The sequence below is a fragment of the Physeter macrocephalus genome, unplaced genomic scaffold, assembly GCF_002837175.3.
Source record: "Physeter macrocephalus isolate SW-GA unplaced genomic scaffold, ASM283717v5 random_568, whole genome shotgun sequence".
NCBI classification, from domain to species: domain Eukaryota; kingdom Metazoa; phylum Chordata; class Mammalia; order Artiodactyla; family Physeteridae; genus Physeter; species Physeter macrocephalus.
In genome coordinates, this window is record NW_021145987.1 from 32,029 (window position 1) to 50,000 (window position 17,972).

The 17,972-nt window shown below is 48.6% G+C and overlaps 1 protein-coding gene, 1 long non-coding RNA gene and 3 other non-coding genes across 10 annotated transcripts; 1 reads left to right on the top strand and 4 right to left on the bottom strand.

Moving 5' to 3' along the window:
- Positions 1-807: 807 nt before the first annotated feature.
- Positions 808-9,040, bottom strand: LOC114485194 (uncharacterized). Its single transcript, XR_003678669.1, has 3 exons — positions 8,959-9,040; positions 4,819-4,964; positions 808-1,578 (listed from the first exon to the last, which is right to left on the bottom strand). It is a non-coding gene; the product is annotated as an uncharacterized lncRNA (long non-coding RNA).
- TRNAV-AAC (transfer RNA valine (anticodon AAC)) lies at positions 3,214-3,286 on the bottom strand. The gene has a single exon. It is a non-coding gene; the product is annotated as a tRNA-Val (tRNA).
- TRNAK-CUU (transfer RNA lysine (anticodon CUU)) lies at positions 6,733-6,805 on the bottom strand. The gene has a single exon. It is a non-coding gene; the product is annotated as a tRNA-Lys (tRNA).
- On the bottom strand, positions 7,194-7,266 carry TRNAV-CAC (transfer RNA valine (anticodon CAC)). The gene has a single exon. It is a non-coding gene; the product is annotated as a tRNA-Val (tRNA).
- TRIM41 (tripartite motif containing 41) lies at positions 7,760-17,969 on the top strand. 6 transcript variants are annotated; one of them, XM_007117568.3, is made up of 6 exons: positions 7,760-10,238; positions 13,963-14,058; positions 15,810-16,040; positions 16,587-16,609; positions 16,807-16,934; positions 17,363-17,969. In XM_007117568.3, the coding sequence occupies exons 1-6, from the start codon at positions 9,429-9,431 to the stop codon at positions 17,965-17,967; spliced, it is 1,893 nt and encodes a 630-aa protein (XP_007117630.1). In that variant the 5' UTR covers positions 7,760-9,428; the 3' UTR covers positions 17,968-17,969. The 6 variants fall into 6 exon arrangements, with proteins under 6 accessions (XP_007117630.1, XP_028341936.1, XP_023989768.1 ...); XM_028486135.1 differs by having other exon boundaries at positions 15,777-16,040; positions 16,705-16,934; positions 17,363-17,967; XM_024134000.2 differs by having other exon boundaries at positions 15,777-16,040; positions 17,363-17,967.
- The last annotated feature ends 3 nt before the right edge of the window (positions 17,970-17,972 follow it).

Consider the following 17,972-nt stretch of genomic DNA (forward strand, 5'->3'; position numbering starts at 1 on the left):
TGGCTCACGGGCCTAGTTGCTCCGCAGCATGTGGGATCTTCCCAGACCAGGCTAGAACCCGTGTACCTTGCATTAGCAGGCAGATTCTCAACCACTGCGCCACCAGGGAAGCCCTGGCTCTTTCTTATCTTCCAGACTCAGCTCATTGTCACCTCTTCTGATGCATCTTTTCTGGCCTATCTCTCTAATATTGTGCTCTGCCTGACACTCTATCAGATCACCCTCATTAATTTTCTTACAGTCCTTATCAGTCTCTGAGATTATTTTTCTATCTGTTTATTTGTTTGTTATTTTAATTGCCCATCAGAAGGTAAACATCAGGAGGGCAGGGACCTGGTCTGTCTTTTTCACTGCAATGTAAATGAATGAGTGAATGAAGTTTCCTTTTAATAGTGGCACACCATAGGTTTGTTGCAAGGGTGCAAAGGAGTCAATGATGCCCAGCATCTAGAACAGTTTCTAGTCCACGGTAAGGACCCAATTCATGAGATTTGTAGCTATTAATATTATTTCCTAACCTTGAAGTTTTACACATAAAAGAACCAGAGGGAAAGGGAGATGATCAATAGAGCGAATATAGAAGGCTATTCCATGAGATCTATGAGGATTATGAAGAAAAGAGCCAGTGGGATGGGAAGTGGTAGATGCAGAGATAAAACAGAAATGGTGGAAGAGAGAAAAATGTTGAAGCTGAGTGATGAGTACTTGGGGTTTCCTAATACCATTCTGTCTACTTTAAATTTTCTAATAAAAGTTTAAAAAATGAAAGCAAAAAGGAATACAATTACTTTTGAGTGAGAGATTTAGGTAAATAATTTTATAGAGTAATAATGTTGAGGTTTATTTGAAAAAAAAAAAGTAAAGATCTAGCAAAGCTACAATTAAATAGAGCTCTCAGTGTAAGCTTACATCCTTTAAAGGATTTCCCTAGGGTACCTCAGAAGTGGGGGAGCCAGGGACTTTTGGCCCCATGCACTGTCCTGACACCCAGATTTGGTTCTTTTCTTTTACTCTTCACTAAAATTCAATCTCCCTGAACATTCTCCTGCATCCAGGAAAAATTATAGATAGACCCGAAGTGTGAGTTTCTACCAGGAAACAAGGATGCTCTCAAATTGCCAGGGCAATGCTGAAAGGACCAAGGGGCCAATTTAAAGGGGCTTCCACTGACAAGCAGCTATAATTTAAGCATCAAAAAGATAATAATTTTAGCATTAATTGAAACAAGATGAATCTAGGAAAGCTGTCAAGTCCTATTGACAATTTAGCATTAAATGTAACCCAAAAGAAATATGACTCACATGAGACAGCTTTCTGTGGAGCTTATTGCTCAGTCCAGCTGGTTCTTTGGTGTTAATTGTGTTGCATTGAATTTGCTTACTGTCTCCCCAAGGAAGTCAGATGACAACTCTTATGTTAGCTGAGGCACAGACCAAAATCCACCTGGAGAAGAGTGAAAGGACAGAGTGATGGTCCTGGCCTCCCAGAGACCTGGGTCGGCTTGGAGGGGTTGCAAGAGAACCTCTGGCAGTCCGGAGCCTCGGATGCAGGAACTGTAGTGACTCATCTCAAATTAGTCTGAAAAACACGAGGAAAAAAAAGAAATTGGGTCAGCAGGGGAAAGCCTGGGAGAATTCTTCCAAGTGGGGTCCAAAATTCTTCACTCTTCTAGGGCTCTAAGTTGCATGACAGGGCCCTGTCACTCTTGGTTGGGTTTACATCTGTAAACCCTGGTAAGGCATACAAATAAGTATAAAAGAGCAATGATAAAGAAATGGGACTGATATTGATTCTGTGTGTGTGTAAGTTATGTGAATGCAGGTGGCCTAACAAGTTTTGCCATCACTGGGCTATTTCTGGTTATGTTTTGTCTGCATTTAAGATGTGTGAAATTTTAGGGAATTCCCTGGAGGTCCAATGGTTAGGACTCGGCGCTTTCACTGCCAGGGCCAGGATTCGATCCCTAGTCTGGGAAATGAGATCCCGCAAGCTGCGAAGCGAAGCCAAAAAAAGAAAAAGAAAAAAAAAATGCGTGAAACTTGAAAGAGAATTTGATTTACCACTTTGATGTTTTCTCTACTTGACTTTCAAGTCTGACAGAAGTCCTGGGAAAGAAGTTGCTTCTCTCACGTGTAAGTTGGTGTACCGTCAGGTGTATGAAAGTGTGAACCCCATTTTCCAGGCTGCACTGCAAAAGTCCACATCGTGCGTTTCTCTATTGACATCTCTCCAGCCGGGAACTCTGTTTTGGGGACTCCAAGCACCGCTGGCCTGCTTCTGTGAAGCCTTCGCTGCCTTTTCCCCTTGATCTCTGGAGCCCGGTTCTCAACACACCTGTTACTTCGCACAGGCCCGAAACAGATGCGCAGCAAGTGAGGATCCGTGAAGAAGGCGGCTGACCGAGACACCTCTGGAGAGACTGATGGTTCTTTTTACTGTTCTGCACTGCCGCTGAGGACAGGTTGATGAGGAGGCGCAGGATGGGAGTGAAACCAGTCGGGGTAGAAAAACTCAGACTCGCTCACGGTGGTGTCCGTAAGGTGGAGGTTGTCGCGATAGCCAGCAGCGCCGAGCGGGAGCCAGTCACCAGCAGATCACTGGCAGAACCAGGTGCTTTCCCGGCTGTGCTAACTTGAATTTCTTTCGGTGCCCTGTTTCTTCCCCCATTCTCTGTCCTTTAGCACTGTCTACTATTTCCTCTACCCCACATTTGCTCACCTTATGTGATGTGTCTGTGCCTCAGTGGCCTCACCTACAGTAGAGGGAGACACCTACAACAGGACCAGACACAGTCAACATGATGTGATAGATGGTGTGGTTATTACTGCTATCCTTCCTGTGAACAATTCCCCGGCCTGACTTCACTATACGTTTCCAACGCACTCCTTCTTGTACTTTTTAAAATATTTCATTTGTCGTTGAGTGGCATTCCCGCCTTTTGCTGCCTCTAAATCTTCTAGGATTTTAAGTTCTGTGAAGCCTGGCTCTAATGACGTAGACCACCTGCTTTTGCACTACAGACCTAGAGATCTGGAACATATTAGCTTGAAGGGAACTGGTACTAGATTGGAAAAGACAGGAGTATAGATAAAACTGTAAAAGTTATGCGTACTTTTATGCACATACATTCCGGCAACAAATGACAGATGTAGGCAAGTTAACTGGAAGAAACTGTTTTAGCAGGGGAAAAAAAAAAAAAAAAGATACCGCAGTTGTTTCCGCCCGGTTTCGAACCGGGGACCTTTCGCGTGTTAGGCGAACGTGATAACCACTACACTACGGAAACACACGACCATTTGTTCCTCCATACCTTTTATAGGACTTATGATCATGGTCAATGTCCAGGACCCCCTGCCCACCCCCTGGCTCAGAGCCCCCGGAACCATTCTGCCCTGGAATACCGGTCCCTTGGTGGCCTCGGGTAACAGTGTTTGTCAAACTGTGGAGCGCGATCCGTTAGTGGGTAGTGAAATCAATCAAGTGTAGCAATTAAAAAAAAAAGTGTGAATTAAAGCAGCTGGCCTCGTGGGAGGGAAGGTAAAATGTGACTTGAGGCTGGATAACCCTCTCCATTATCTCTGTCTTCTAGGGAGATAGCTGCCGGGTTTAAATTTTCAGATAATTTGTGCTCTATTGACAGTTAGATCTAAAAGGTTCAAATACATTCAAAATATATGAGATTTGAATATATTTTCGTCAAAATGTAAATTAGATACGAACAAGCAACAATGAAATTAATTTTACATATGCTTTCAAAATAATTATATATTTCTTAGAAATTATACAAAATTATTAAGAATAAAGGGGAGGGCTTCCCTGGTGGCGCAGTGGTTGAGAGTCTGCCTGCTGATGCAGTGGAACACGGGTTCGTGCCCCACCCCGGGAAGATCCCACATGCCTGGGCCTGTGAGCCATGGCCGCGGAGCCTGAGCTCCGCAACGGGAGAGGCCACAACGGTGACAGGCCCGCGTACCACCAAAAAAAAAAAATAAAAGAATAAAGGGGAGATTGAAATTAGTGGATATCAAATTTTAAGTCGATGTTATTTAAATAAAGCTGAAAAAATTTATTAAATTTTGAAAACGTAGTGAAATCTTTTAAGTATTTTATAAAAATAAAACTCATTCAATTTCCAGAATTGGGATGAGGTTTAACATATGCTATATGTAGATCTACATGTATGCAAATTTAAGAGTAGTATCGATGGTATAATATTGCAAAATATTTTTCTGATGCTGATGCTTGTTCCCAAAGACCTAGGTAACCAGGAATTGGAACAGAGGCTGAGTCCTACTGAGTAGGGATCCTTAAAGTGTCTGTGACACGGAAGGCCCTCTCCCCCAGAGCACAGGGCAGGAGGCCCTCTTGTCCAAGTCTAGTTCAAGGTTACCAAGGGGGCTGCAAGTGGCCCAATCCATGGACGCTTTACCATTTTCCCTTCCTAGATTATAATTTGACTCTACCCAGTTGTCGTCCCTTTTTGCACATCTCGACTCCCTTGGCTTCAATGGAAGCTTCGCTGCTGGCTTTCCTCCTATTACGACTCCTCCTTCTTGTACCTGAGGCCATCTCCCTGAGGGTCAGATCCCAGCTCACAGCTTGACCCACACTCTATCCCTGCAACTGAGACTCCAGCTAAGACTGCTCTCCCCTGTCTTGCACATGTCCCTTTAGACGTCTCCCAACTTGTTCAAGACTGAACTCATTACTCCTCTCTCCTCTCTCCCCCACCACTTCCAATCTTCAGTATCCGATCTCGGTTGTTAAACCATCGAAAGCAGAAATCCAGGAGACCGCTCTCCTGCCCTGAGTACAAACCATACATCCAGCTCTTTCACCGCTTCTCCGGTCGGCTGCTGCCTTGCCCCTGGCGCCAGCCGCCTCCTGTCTGGACCGTGACTGTGTCCTTCCGGCCCCTCTCCCTGACGCGGTCTCAGTCCCCTCACAGCTCCTGCTCCTCATTCCTGAAAGAATCCAAGACGTAAATCAGTGCGAGTCCTTCTGCCTCTGCAGCTTTTACTACCGCTCGGGAAAAAGACCAAATATCCTACCATGCGTTTGCCTAACGTCTGAACCTATGAACGCCAAGAGCAACGTGGGTCACTTACTAGCACAGGGATTCTAAACCAGACCTGGCCCGAGGGGCGGCGGTGGAAGGGGTGGAGAGGAGAGAAAAGCAGGAATTGTAGCAAAAAGCTCGGGCGGGCGTGCCCTGGGCTTGTTGGGAGACAGGGAAGAGAAGCTTGTCCACTTAGGCTTTCTCTCTCTCTCTTTTTTTTTAACATCTTTAAGGGAGTATAATTGCTTTACAGTGGTGTGTTAGTTTCTGCTGTATAACAAAGTGAATCAGCTATACATATACATATATCTCCATATCCCCTCCCTCTTGCGTCTCCCTCCCACCCTCCCTATCCCACCCCCCTAGGTGGTCACAAAGTCACAAACCACCTAGCTGATCTCCCTGTGCTATGCAGCTGCTTCCCACTAGCTATCTATTTTACGTTTGGTAGTGTATATATGTCCATGACACTCTCTCACTTTGTTCCAGCTTACCCTTCCCCCTCCCCGTGTCCTCATGTCCATTCTCTACGTCTGCATCTTTATGCCTGTCGTGCACTTCGGCTTTCGCTTAATGAAAAAGCCAGAATCTTTTAGGAATGTTTTCCAGTCCCACTAAAGGTGGTAAAAAATAACCCTGAAACCACTTTGCGAACGAATCCACAAGCATTTGTGCAAGACGAAATGCCAAAATTCAAACTCTTCTAACACCGTCTTGTTTAGACCCAAACGTTCCAAGAAAAGACCATAATAACACTAACTCCCCAGGGACGCGTGAGGTAGGCCTGTACTAGCAACTCTGCCTATTTTACAAACTCTGCCCAATTCCTGTCCACACTGCTCTCAGAGGGTGTCATGCTAAATCCTCCCTAACGCTCCCTTTTGATACACTTCTGAGACCGAAGGTGGTACTATCCTTCGCTTAGCAAGTTTAATAAACCAGCTTTATATAATCAACAGACTTCTCTCGTGGTCTGGTATGTATGTGGGGAGACTTCTACAGACGGAAAATAGAAAATGGGCTGAATTTGCAGGACTAAGGAACAATAAATGGAAAAGAATGAATTCAAGTGAAGTTAAGGAAGAATTTCCTGACAAGACCGGTAAACTGAAGATGTTCATGTTAGGGTGTTCCAAGAAAGGACATTTTAACGTTCCTTTATGTGTAGGGGGAATGTGGAGGCTGGGATGTGTGGGGCAACATTTCACAAAAGATCGACTCAATATCGAGCATAGAGTATACTGGACATGAGGGTCTCGGACATCGAAACAGGGTGGCGGCGGTGAGAGCGCGGAATACTAACCCCTAAATCACCTGGTAAGGTGGTCGCTAATCAGGGGGCCCTGGGGTCCTACCGCAGCTTCCGGGGGTCACTCAGTGCCCTCCCTCCCAGGGCAGCTTGCCCGGGACACGCGGGCAGGTCGTCTCTTAAATAGAGGGCGCCTAATACATGTTGAGCGCTGATAGGTGGATTTCAGTAAGAGGAATGTGGTCTAAGGAACAGGCCCCTAGGAATTCGTCCGCCGTCAGTCACCCTTCACTCTCCTTTTCGGGAAGCGATAGGCCTTAGAGCTGGGTGCACTCCATCTCGAGTGCGGGTCATGGTCTGGAGAATACCTTGCTGCCCTTGCATCAAAAGCTCTTTTATTATCCTAGTTTCCAAAACGAACTAGCGCCCAACGTGGGGCTCGAACCCACGACCCTGAGATTAAGAGTCTCATGCTCTACCGACTGAGCTAGCCGGGCAGCTACTGAAAATACTTTTTCTCTCCCAAGAGACCAAGATCCACAAGCAAGGCTGTAGGCACACTGCTAAGCAACCACAGAAGTATTATGGAGCGCCAACTGTGCGCCTGGCTCTGCCCTAATGACTAGGACCGACGGGTCCGAAGTGTACGCCCCCTCGACACGGAAGAGGTGGCCGTGCAGGCTTCCGGGGGTTAGAGCAAAGAGATTAGCTGAGGTAACGAGACCTGAATTTACGTTGGAGCACTTATGGAGAATATAGACTGCTACGGTACCGCCTCACGGCCAGTCTCCGAGAAAAAGAAATAGAGATAAACACACACTTGTCCTTCATGTGACAGCCTTCACTCTCCGGGATGCGGGAGAGACAGTGACTAGGACCAAAAATTGTTTCCGCCCGGTTTCGAACCGGGGACCTTTCGCGTGTGAGGCGAACGTGATAACCACTACACTACGGAAACACCCATAGCAAAAGTATGCCTGATTACACCCTGAAATCTACACGTGGCCGGAACTCGCGGGGTTGAGAAACGTCACAAATCCAGAGGAAAAAGGGGCTCCTATCAGGGGCCGGCTGAACCGTGTTCAGGTCTTGTGGCCCCATTTTTCTGCCACAGTAGCGCTCGCAGCTCCCGGCACGGCCTAGTACAGTTCACGCACGAGGATTCGTGGTTTTGGCGCGTTCGGACCACCACTTTAGAAAGCACGTCCATTTGGAGCTTCCCCAAGAGGCGGGAAGGGCCTCGAGATCAGGGTCAATTCTGCGTGCCCAGCGCTGGCATCGCGCAGCGTCCGACACTCGCTGGGGATTCTGTACATGGATATAGCTCCTGTAACTTTCCCCGAAGTTTTTTTTTTTTTTAATTTTTAATTAAGCGATATATATATATATATTAAAGCATCAAGTATTATTTCTATTGCACAAATAATCTATTTGGCAAAGTTGCTCTGAGTACCACGGCAGTATCTTTACTGATACCGTTCTACATGCCCCCTAGGAGTCTCTCAAGTAAAATCAATTCCGCAAACCCATTCTGAGTCCCTGCTCTTAGACTGCGACTCCACGAAGACAGACCTCGAGGTTTTTTGGGCGTGGAGCACGCGTGGTGCACAGCTCAGAAAGTGTTAAATGAATCGATAGCACTTGGGGAAAAAAAAAACTTTTTTTTTTTTCTTTAAGGCAATACATTGACATGGTTCAAAATTCAAAACACACATAACGACATTTACGGAAAAGTGTCCTTCCTATCCTGGATCCTCAGACTTCCCAGAGAAACTAGTATTCTTCCAGAGATAGACGACGACGATGATAATAATGGGTAGCTAAACCATGTATCTCACTTACCATGTGCTAAGCAACATTCTAATAGCTTTACATTACATTAACTTCACTAAACCCTCTGAGATAGGAACAACTACCCTTACTTTATGAGTAAAAACAAGACTATAAAGCTATTACATACATTTAACATCTTATTCCCCCCCCTCATTTTTTACAGATATACTCTACACACTATTCAGCACCTTGCTTTTTTCACTTCAGAATACTGTACATTTTGAAGAGGATTCCCTTTTTATATCTAAAGTGTTCCAATGTGTGAATGTGCATGTCATGATTTGCAACCGTTCCTTTACTGATGGCAATTAGGAAAGTTCATCTAAATGATGCGGTAGTGACCGACGGCAGTTTCTAAAACGGGTGTGGAAATACGAACTACAGAGGGGAGGAGGAGGGGGAGGGTCTCCGGTCCCACCTCCACCGCACTTCTACAGGCCCCGCCCCCTAGTCTCGGAGGGACGCTCAGAGCCCTCAAACAACAAAGTCCTTCGCCTAGAAGGGCCGGAAGTACTTCAGGGCGCTCACCGACCGCCGCCCCTCCGCTTCCGGCATCGGCGGTGCGGAGTCCCTGCTGCAGTTCTCTGTGTTCGGTCGGTAGGATGGCGCCGGGCCGATGCGGTCATAGCACCGAGAGCAGACAGGCGCCAAGCCCTTCCACCGTCCCCCGAAGTTTATCCCCAGTGGCGGGCGATGGGGGAGGCCGGGCTTTCTGTTTCGTCTGCGTTCCCTGCTCCCTCGCATCACAGAGGCGTGCGCCTCCGTCTTTCTAGGTCTCCCGCCCTGTTCCCGAGTGCCTGCTAGAGCGTCTCCTCACCTTTTCCTGTCACCCAGGGGCCCGGGGCCCCGGGTAAGGGTGGGGAGAGGGGTAGAAAGGGACGTAGCGTGACCGCGGCTGGAACTCGCGAGCTTGGGTAACTCGCAGCACCGGAAGTGTTGGGGGGGACGGAAATGAGGGGGCGGAGCCAGGAAGTGAGGAGGGGCGGGGGTTTATGAGGAGGCCAAGGGAGCTGTGGGGTAGATTTGCACTCAGGGCCACCTGAGGGACTTGGCGGTAGCGCTCAGCTGTGTCCCCTCCCCTCTCAGGGACACGGTTGTCGTCTGGGAGTAGGGAACTCTGTGCGGAGGGGTGGGTTGTCGGGAGGACATTTCTCAGGCTGCGCTTGAGGCAAGGTGTGGAGAGGCAGGGCTGGGGGTGGGGCTGGGTCGTCAGGGCGTCTGAGAGGGAAGACCCCCCCGCCCCCCATCCCCCCACCGCCCGTCTACACTGGCTGACTGGACACTAAGATGGCTGCCGTTGCCATGGCACCCAACCCTGTGCAGACCCTTCAGGAGGAGGCGGTGTGCGCCATCTGCCTCGATTACTTCACGGACCCTGTGTCCATCGGCTGCGGGCACAACTTCTGCCGAGTGTGTGTAACCCAGCTGTGGGGAGGGGAGGATGAAGAGGACAGGGACGAGTTAGACCGGGAGGAAGAGGAGGAGGACGGAGAGGAGGAGGAAGTGGAGGCTGTGGGGGTCGGTGGGGGGTGGGACACCCCCATGCGGGATGAAGACTATGAGGGCGACATGGAGGAGGAAGTCGAGGAGGAAGAGGAGGGTGTGTTCTGGACCAGTGGCATGGGCGGGTCCAACTGGGAAAACATGGACTACGTGTGGGAGGAGGAGGACGAGGAGGAAGACCTGGACTACTACTTGGGGAACGTGGAGGGGGACCTGAGGGGGGAGGATGAGGAGGATGAGGAGGAAGTGCTGGAGGAGGACGAGGAAGAGGAGCTAGATCCCGTCACCCCACTGCCCCCGCCTCCAGCCCCTCGGAGGTGCTTCACCTGCCCCCAGTGCCGCAAGAGCTTTCCCAGGCGGAGCTTCCGCCCCAACCTGCAGCTGGCCAACATGGTCCAGGTGATTCGGCAGATGCATCCAACCCCTGGTCGAGGGAGCCGTGGGAACGAGCAGGGCATTTGTCCCAAACACCAAGAAGCCCTGAAGCTCTTTTGCGAGGTGGATGAAGAAGCCATCTGTGTGGTGTGCCGAGAATCCAGGAGTCACAAACAGCACAGCGTGGTGCCATTGGAGGAGGTGGTGCAGGAGTACAAGGTGAGAGAAGTAGAAGATGGGAGTTTAGTGGGGGTGGAGAGGAAGTAAGAGGAGCTGAGAAAAGGAAACATGTCCCCCCCCACGCCCCGAAGAACCTCATGTACTGTTGAGCTGATTCTCCTTACCTAAGCACTTACTGGCACCAGGATGGGTTAGAGTGAGAAGGATCCTGGACACAGACAAAGTAGACACAGTGAAGAAGACCAGGGAAGACTGGGTTCCTCAAAGGAGATCTGGCAAAATTGGTGATGCCGTATCTCTGGGCTTTGTCTTCTGGGGAAAAGCCACTGCTCTTTTACACTTCCACTGTCCCTAAGTAACAGGAATGCAAGTGACAAGCCCCTAGGGCTTTGCTACCAATCTCATTTAACTCTGAGTGACTCTTAAATGTATCCTTGACTAAAAGCCCTAGAAATGGAGAGAACTTGGGGCTCAAATAAGAAGGGGCTCCGAGGGGCAGGAATGTAGTATTGACTACTCGTATCAGACCCATATGCTCCTCACTTGCTTTCTAAGGCGTTCCCCACCCACTCCAAGATACGGCTTGCTTCTCTCTGTGGATCTGCGTCATTCTGGTGTAGTGGCCAGGGCTTCTTACCTTTCCTGGAATTCAGAAAAAAGGGAGAGGTTTTTAAGTCAGAAGACCTGGCTTTTAGTCTCTGAATGTCTTTGGACTTTAATTTCTTAGTATGTACCCCACCACTGTACTAAGCACTTTTCATGGACTGTCTCATTTAAAACTGAGAACGATTCTGTGAGTTTTATATGGTTTGTATTCTTGTTTTACAGATTGGGAAACAGAGATTTAAGTAATATACACAGGGCCACACAGCTACTAGTGACTGATGGACTTGGTTATGACCACCCCCCCGCCCTGGCCTATACTGTTAACAGTGTCACCGCCATTTGGATGTCTGTTGTTTGTTTGACTTTTCTGACATGTGACTTTTCTTCTTGGAGTCTGATTCTAGTTTAGTTAATATCTTGCCTCCTACTTCTGATCCTGATTCTTTGGACACAGATAAAGGAGATTTGTGTGTGAGACAGCCAGTAGAAATAACATTATTTAGCAAAGGCCCAGATGGGTTTGTAGCAGTGGAACCAGGAGGAGAGGGTAGCTTCTTCTATGTAGTCTGCACAAAGCTCTTTTGTTTTATGACTTGCATTTTCACACCTTCCCCTGATTCCTACAGTAACGTTATTTAGGTATTATTATCATTACCCCAGTTTTAGAGTGAGAGGTCTAGACCTTCTCAGCTGTGCGTGATACATACAGCTAACACAAACCTACACCCCTCATGACAAGTAACTATTCCTTGCACACAGTGATTGTCAAACGTGGCTGATTGTCCCAATTATTAGTGGAGGTTTTCAGAAGTACAGTGCGCCCTACCGTTAGAGATTCTGAATCAGTGACAGGGAGAATATCTTTAGAAAGCCCAAGCTAGTATGGGAATCACTGAACTGGTAATACCGCCTACCTTATAGGCCCTACATTATTAGGGGAGATTGTGAGCTCCTTTTGTCCTTCCATTTTGTATCCCCTCAGTTTCTAGTTAATTGTACTCATCACACAATGTGCAGTCACTTTGTTAACTGGATCCCAGGGCGGAATATCCATGGGCATTCCACCCCTTCTCCACTCTTCCCTTGCAGAACTCTTCTGAAGAGCTTCTGAAACTGGATTTTAATTTGTGTTAGCCATAGCTGTTGAACGCCAGACCAGTAGAGCTGTGCAATTTGGAGAGGCCACATAGACACAAATAATCAGATCAGCAAATGCAAATACATAAGTTTTATTATGTCAAACTAATTTCAGTGACTCCCTTTCTAACTTACAGGGTATTTTACAGGCAGGTAGTTTCTTTTCAGATATGTACACTAGCATTAGCTTGGCATAGTGTTGTTTTGTAGAGATATTTCCTTATTGAATAGGTAATAATGCACAAATGATGTATAAATAAAGCTTCAAAAAAGTTAAACGTTCTTGAAACTTTCTCTTAAATTGTACTGTATTTGGATTTGTGTGTATGAATGTTTTGTCAACAATTTAGGAAAAATATTAAATGAGAAATTTATGCATCATGAATTCTGACTTAATAGAGTTGAAATTATTGTGTAGAAAAGTAGATAGTAATAGCAAAAGGCAAAATTTTGTGTAGTTTATGTTATTTTTATGTTATGGATTGATTGTAATTTTATTATGATTTTTTTCTTCGACCAGTTAACCTGTGCAACAACTACCTTTTGTGCTCTGGGACACTCACCTCTTTAGATCAAGGGTCATTATCAGGCTGTCATTGGCAGCTTAGACTTGGGTAGAGAAGTACTGATCTTTTGCTCCATGCCAGACACTGCTAAGCATAGTGTCTGTGAGGTAGATTCTGTTATTCTCAGTTCCCTTTTTGAGATGAGGAAACTGGAAGCATGGCTTGCCTCGGGCTGCATTCAGGTTCAGATCAGAGTCTAGGCTTGAGCTCTTCTATGCTGTATTACCCCTCAAGGAAAAGGAGGGAGAAAGGCAGAAGAAATAGATGGCATAAAAAAGGAAAGAGCACAAAAATCGGGCTTATCTCATCCATTCTAGTCTAACAGCCCTTTAAAGCAAAAGGTTCTGCTACAGATGATTAGAACACAGAGCTCAAGAGCATGTTTGCTGAGAGAGTTAAAACTTTAGGAGGAGAGGGTGTTTGTTTTCCATTTAGCAAGTAACTGAGTAGGAGAGAAAGCCAATGGACAGAGAGAAGCATAGAAATTACAATAAGTAGAGTGGGGTTTCTGCTGCCATGAGCCTGTGTGTCCTGGGGGCAGCACACTTGTAAATGATTGCAGTGCTGGGGAGTATTGTAAAGGTGTATTCATGTTCCTTGGGATCACAGAGGAAGTTGGGGACCAAAAGGGGCATGGTCAGGTAGCTGGGTTTTAAAGGAAGAATGCCTTGGGCTAAGTGTAGAAGGGCAGTCCCAGGCAGAGGGAACAGCATGGATAAAGGTATGGAATTATGCTCAGGAAAAGACAAATTTTATGTGACTAAAACTAAGAGTCTATGTTGAGGGGGTGTAGGAGGGGAGGTGTAGGAGGGGAGGCTAGAAATGAAGGAGCAATGAGAGCCTCATATCTTGCAAGTCATGGAGAACTGTTGAAAGATTTTTAGCACAGGCATAAAATCATCAGAAAAGTATTTAGAGATGAAAATTATGAGGAAGATTGCTTATGAGGGGGAAGGGACTATAGGTAGGAACATTCATATGGAAGGACTTTGTGTGATGAGGGGCTCAGGCCAGGTTTACTCCAACTCTGAGTGTGGGGCTATGTAGTCATCAGGATCCTACCTTTATTTTTAATTTTAATTTTTTTTTTTTTTTTTACTTTTTGGCTGTGCTGCACGGTATGCGGGATCTTAGTTCCCTGACCAGGGATCGAACCCTCGCTCCCTGCAGTGGAAGCATGGAGTCTTAACTGCTGGACCACCTGGGAAGTCCCAGGATCCTACCTTCAGAGCACACCCAGGGCTTTGTACATGAGAGCAGGTGGAGGGTTGGAGGCCTTTGTCATCATCTGAAGAGAAGAAAGGGGAGGAAGGGAGTGTGATGCTCCTTTGATACCTGTGATGGTGATCAGGCTTTGAGCCCCAACCCAAAATGGGAGAATGGGGTATATGGGCTCTGAGAACAGGTGCCTCTCGCATCCCAGGCCTCTAATCTTCCTTTCCCCGTTTCCTTAGGCCAAACTGCAGGGGCATGTGGAACCACTGAGGAAGCACTTGGAGGCTGTGCAGAAGATGAAGGCCAAGGAGGAGAGGCGGGTGACAGAGTTGAAGGTGAGTGAATGTCCTTGACAGGGCTCTGTGGTCAGAGCAGGGAAGATGGGCTCTCACAGGGGGTGACTAGATCCGCTGAAGAGGGGCAGCTGAGGCCTGGGAGAGAGGTAGACACCTTCCCAGGGTTGTGAGGAGAGAGGGGCCTTAGTGGATCAAGAGGCATGTTTGTTTCTAGGTTCCAAAATGGAGTGAAACAGGTTTAGCTTGGAGAGGGTTGGTGCCAGGCCCAAGGCTGCAGAGCAGGTTTACCACCCCAGACACCTAACCCAAGAGCTGCTGCCCCATACTGCTGTGCCCACCACACCAGATAACACAGAGGGCAGAAGAGGGCAAGGCAAAATTCAGATACCAGCTATCAGAGAAGCTCCAGGTTCCAGGATAGATGGCAAATGGTGAGCAAAGCAGCCCTGAGCATGAGGGGAGGAATGTTAGCACTGCAGAGACCTAATATCTTCTAGTCCGGTGTCTCTCAGTCTTTTTTTTATTATTGCTCACCCCTCCCCAAGGAGTATTTTTAGATATTTTTCCCCTAATTCCCACTCCTTACCTCTGCCTCTTTTTGTAAGGCCGGGAGGCACTGGAACAGCCTGGCACTGAGCTTTGGAGACGAAGCCAGGGCATCCTTCCTGTCTGTCCTCTTCCCCCATCCCTCCAATGCCTGCCACCCTGAGAGGGTGGCTGAGCCTTGCCACTTCCCAGGGCCCCTGCTCATTCATTGCCACCTACACATTAGGGACTCTGTTGCGGGCAATTGCTAGGCACTGAGTGGTGAAATCTGAGTCTGGGAGTTGGGGAGTTATCTTGCTTCTAGCCAGCTGCCCAAGTTGAGACTTTTGGGCTCCTGGAGTGCACAGGTGTCAGGATCTGAGTTTCACTGGGACAGAGAGTGAAACTGACTATTTCCTTCACCCACTTGGCCAGCCAGGACTTTCCTCCCCACTCTGGCCTGTTACTCTTTTTCCTAAGAATGTCTCCAGCTTATATCTGGGCGAAAAGTGCGCCCATCATCTGGGATTGTCCAGCCCAGGCAGATGGGGTGGGAATGGGCAGAGGTTTTCTCTCATTATATATCAAAGTTACCTACATAATAACATCCTTGATTTTGCCTCTTGGCTCATAAAGTGTAAAATATTATCTGACCCTTTACAGAAGAAGTTTGCTGACTCCTGATCTAGAAGGATTGGGTGACTTTCCCAAGGTCATTAGTGGTATAGCCAGGACCCTAATTTCATATCTTGATTCCTGAATTTTTTATTCATTTCAAAAACTTCTTACCAGCACCTACTCTGTGGTCGGCACTGTGCCAGGGTCCGAGGACCCTGTGGCAACAGTGCTTACAGAGAAGTGGGTGAAGACAGTGTTAAAAGATACTCCACTGTAAATACATTTCAAATTGAGATATATGCCATGAGGAGAGACAATGATATTTACGAGGGTGGTCCTGATTTAGATCTGGAAGAGAGATACTTCTCTTAGGAATGTTTAAGCTTAGACTTGAAGAACGAGTCAAGTTAGGTAGCCAGGGTGGAGATAAGTGTTGCAGGCATTGGTTGGTGAGTTTGGGACCAGTGTGCCAGGAGCATGGAAGTGGTGCCTGCTAAAGCCAAGAGATGGGGAAGGGGACAGGGTCCTTTTTCCATTCAGAATGTAGGGCTCCTTTGCTTTGGATTGAGGGGCAACAGTTGCAAAATTGGAGGTTTATGTTTCTGTGTGTTGAGGTGGTATCCACCATCCCCTTTGCATCATCCCAGAGCCAGATGAAGTCAGAGCTGGCAGCTGTGGCCTCAGAATTTGGGCGGCTGACACGGTTTCTGGCCGAAGAGCAGGCAGGGCTAGAGCGGCGCCTCCGAGAGATGCACGAAGCTCAGCTGGGGCGCGCGGGAGCAGCGGCCAGCCGCCTCTCGGAGCAGGCTGCCCAGCTGAGCCGCCTGCTGGCTGAGGCCCAGGAGCGGAGCCAGCAGGGGGGCCTGCGGCTGCTCCAGGTGAGCAATGGCCCCTTCCCTGTCCACCCTCCAGAACCCTGTGTCTGCTGTGTCAGGCGGTGCTTACCAAACACCTGTCCAGAGCTGCCTCTCTTCTCATTGGGAGGAACCCACAATGATTTAACCTGAAGACCAAAAGGTTTTTGAGGCTGCAGAGTAGTTGACGCCTAATGTGGTGTGTGTGTTGATTATATGCAATGAAAAGAACAAAGATTCCGTTCATAGGAGGGTTTTAAGAGTTAAGAATTTTTGACAGTGACATCCTGAAAAATATGACCAAGTCGTATTGTGAAAATCCTTTTACTGGGGTTGAAAATTCTATGGGGCCCACAGCAGGATAAGTTAAATTAGGCATACTGAGGCATAGGGGTGGTCGAGATGGATGCATGTTTACTGAGGGCCTTGTGTCCTTTTTCTTACTCCCTTGTTCAAGTTCAGTTCTTTCTCTGGCTGGAATCAGATGGGGAGAAGGGAGCCATCCCTGTGCAGCTGACTCTCTCTTTGTCTCTTTCTCCCTCTCCCTCTTTTTGTTTCTGTTATTCCCAGGACATCAAGGAGACTTTCAATAGGTGTGTTCCCACCCTTTGTCCTTTGTGACCCAGTGGCATCTGGTTCCCCATCCCTGCCTCTCTTGGATATCCTGCTCCTCTCCTTCCTTCCCCAGGACCCGAGTTTCTGCCTCCTGGACCCTCTCCTTCCCCTCAGCTTCTGCTCTTCCCTCTGGGAATATCATGGTCCCACCCCCTGCCCGGTCCCCTTCCTCCAGGTGTGAAGAGGTACAGCTGCAGCCCCCAGAGGTCTGGTCCCCTGACCCGTGTCAACCGCATAGCCATGACTTCCTCACAGACGCCATCGTGAGGAAAATGAGCCGGATGTTCTGTCAGGCTGCCCGAGGTAGGGAGGTCATCTGTTTGACTGACCTTCCTTTGCCTTTTTCTTCACATACCTGAGATTGGGTTCTGAGGGAAGTTGGGCCCTGGGGGAATAGTGGGTGCTGAGATGGAGCAGGATACAGGGAGGCCAACTGGGGGGGCTTCAAGCCAAGAGTAGCTTTTGTCCTAGCCCAGGTAGGTGTTGGGGAATAAGAGCTGGGGCCAGAGGGAAAAGCTGTCTGGTGTCCTGAAAACAGAGTGGGGAAAGAAGGGGAGCCCCTAGGAACTTGAGCCTGGACTCTAGGTTGGGGTGGGGAGCTGAGGACAGCTGGATGGTGGGGAGGGAGAGAGGTGAAGGGAAGGGCAGCAGGAAAGGCCAAACCTTGGAGTTAGCTGCTAATGGGGAACAGTCGTTCCAGCCTTGGCGTATTTGTCCTCCCTCCTCCCAAGTGGACCTGACGCTGGACCCTGACACGGCTCACCCGGCCCTGATGCTGTCCCCTGACCGCCGGGGGGTCCGCCTGGCAGAGCGGCGGCAGGAGGTTGCTGACCATTCCAAGCGCTTCTCGGCAGACTGCTGCGTGCTGGGGGCCCAGGGCTTCCGCTCTGGCCGGCACTACTGGGAGGTAGAGGTGGGTGGGCGGCGGGGCTGGGCAGTGGGTGCTGCCCGTGAATCAACCCATCATAAGGAGAAGGTGGGCTCTGGGGGGTCCTCTGTGGGCAGCAGTGATGCCAGCTCCTCCTCTCGCCATCACCACCGCCGCCGCCGGCTCCACCTGCCCCAGCAGCCCCTGCTCCAGCGGGAAGTGTGGTGTGTGGGAACCAATGGCAAACGCTACCAGGCACAGAGCTCAACGGAGCAGACACTGCTGAGCCCAAGTGAGAAACCAAGGCGCTTTGGTGTGTACCTGGACTATGAGGCCGGGCGCCTGGGCTTCTACAATGCAGAGACTCTGGCTCATGTGCACACCTTTTCGGCTGCCTTCCTGGGAGAGCGTGTCTTCCCTTTCTTCCGGGTGCTCTCCAAGGGTACCCGTATCAAGCTCTGCCCTTGATCGAC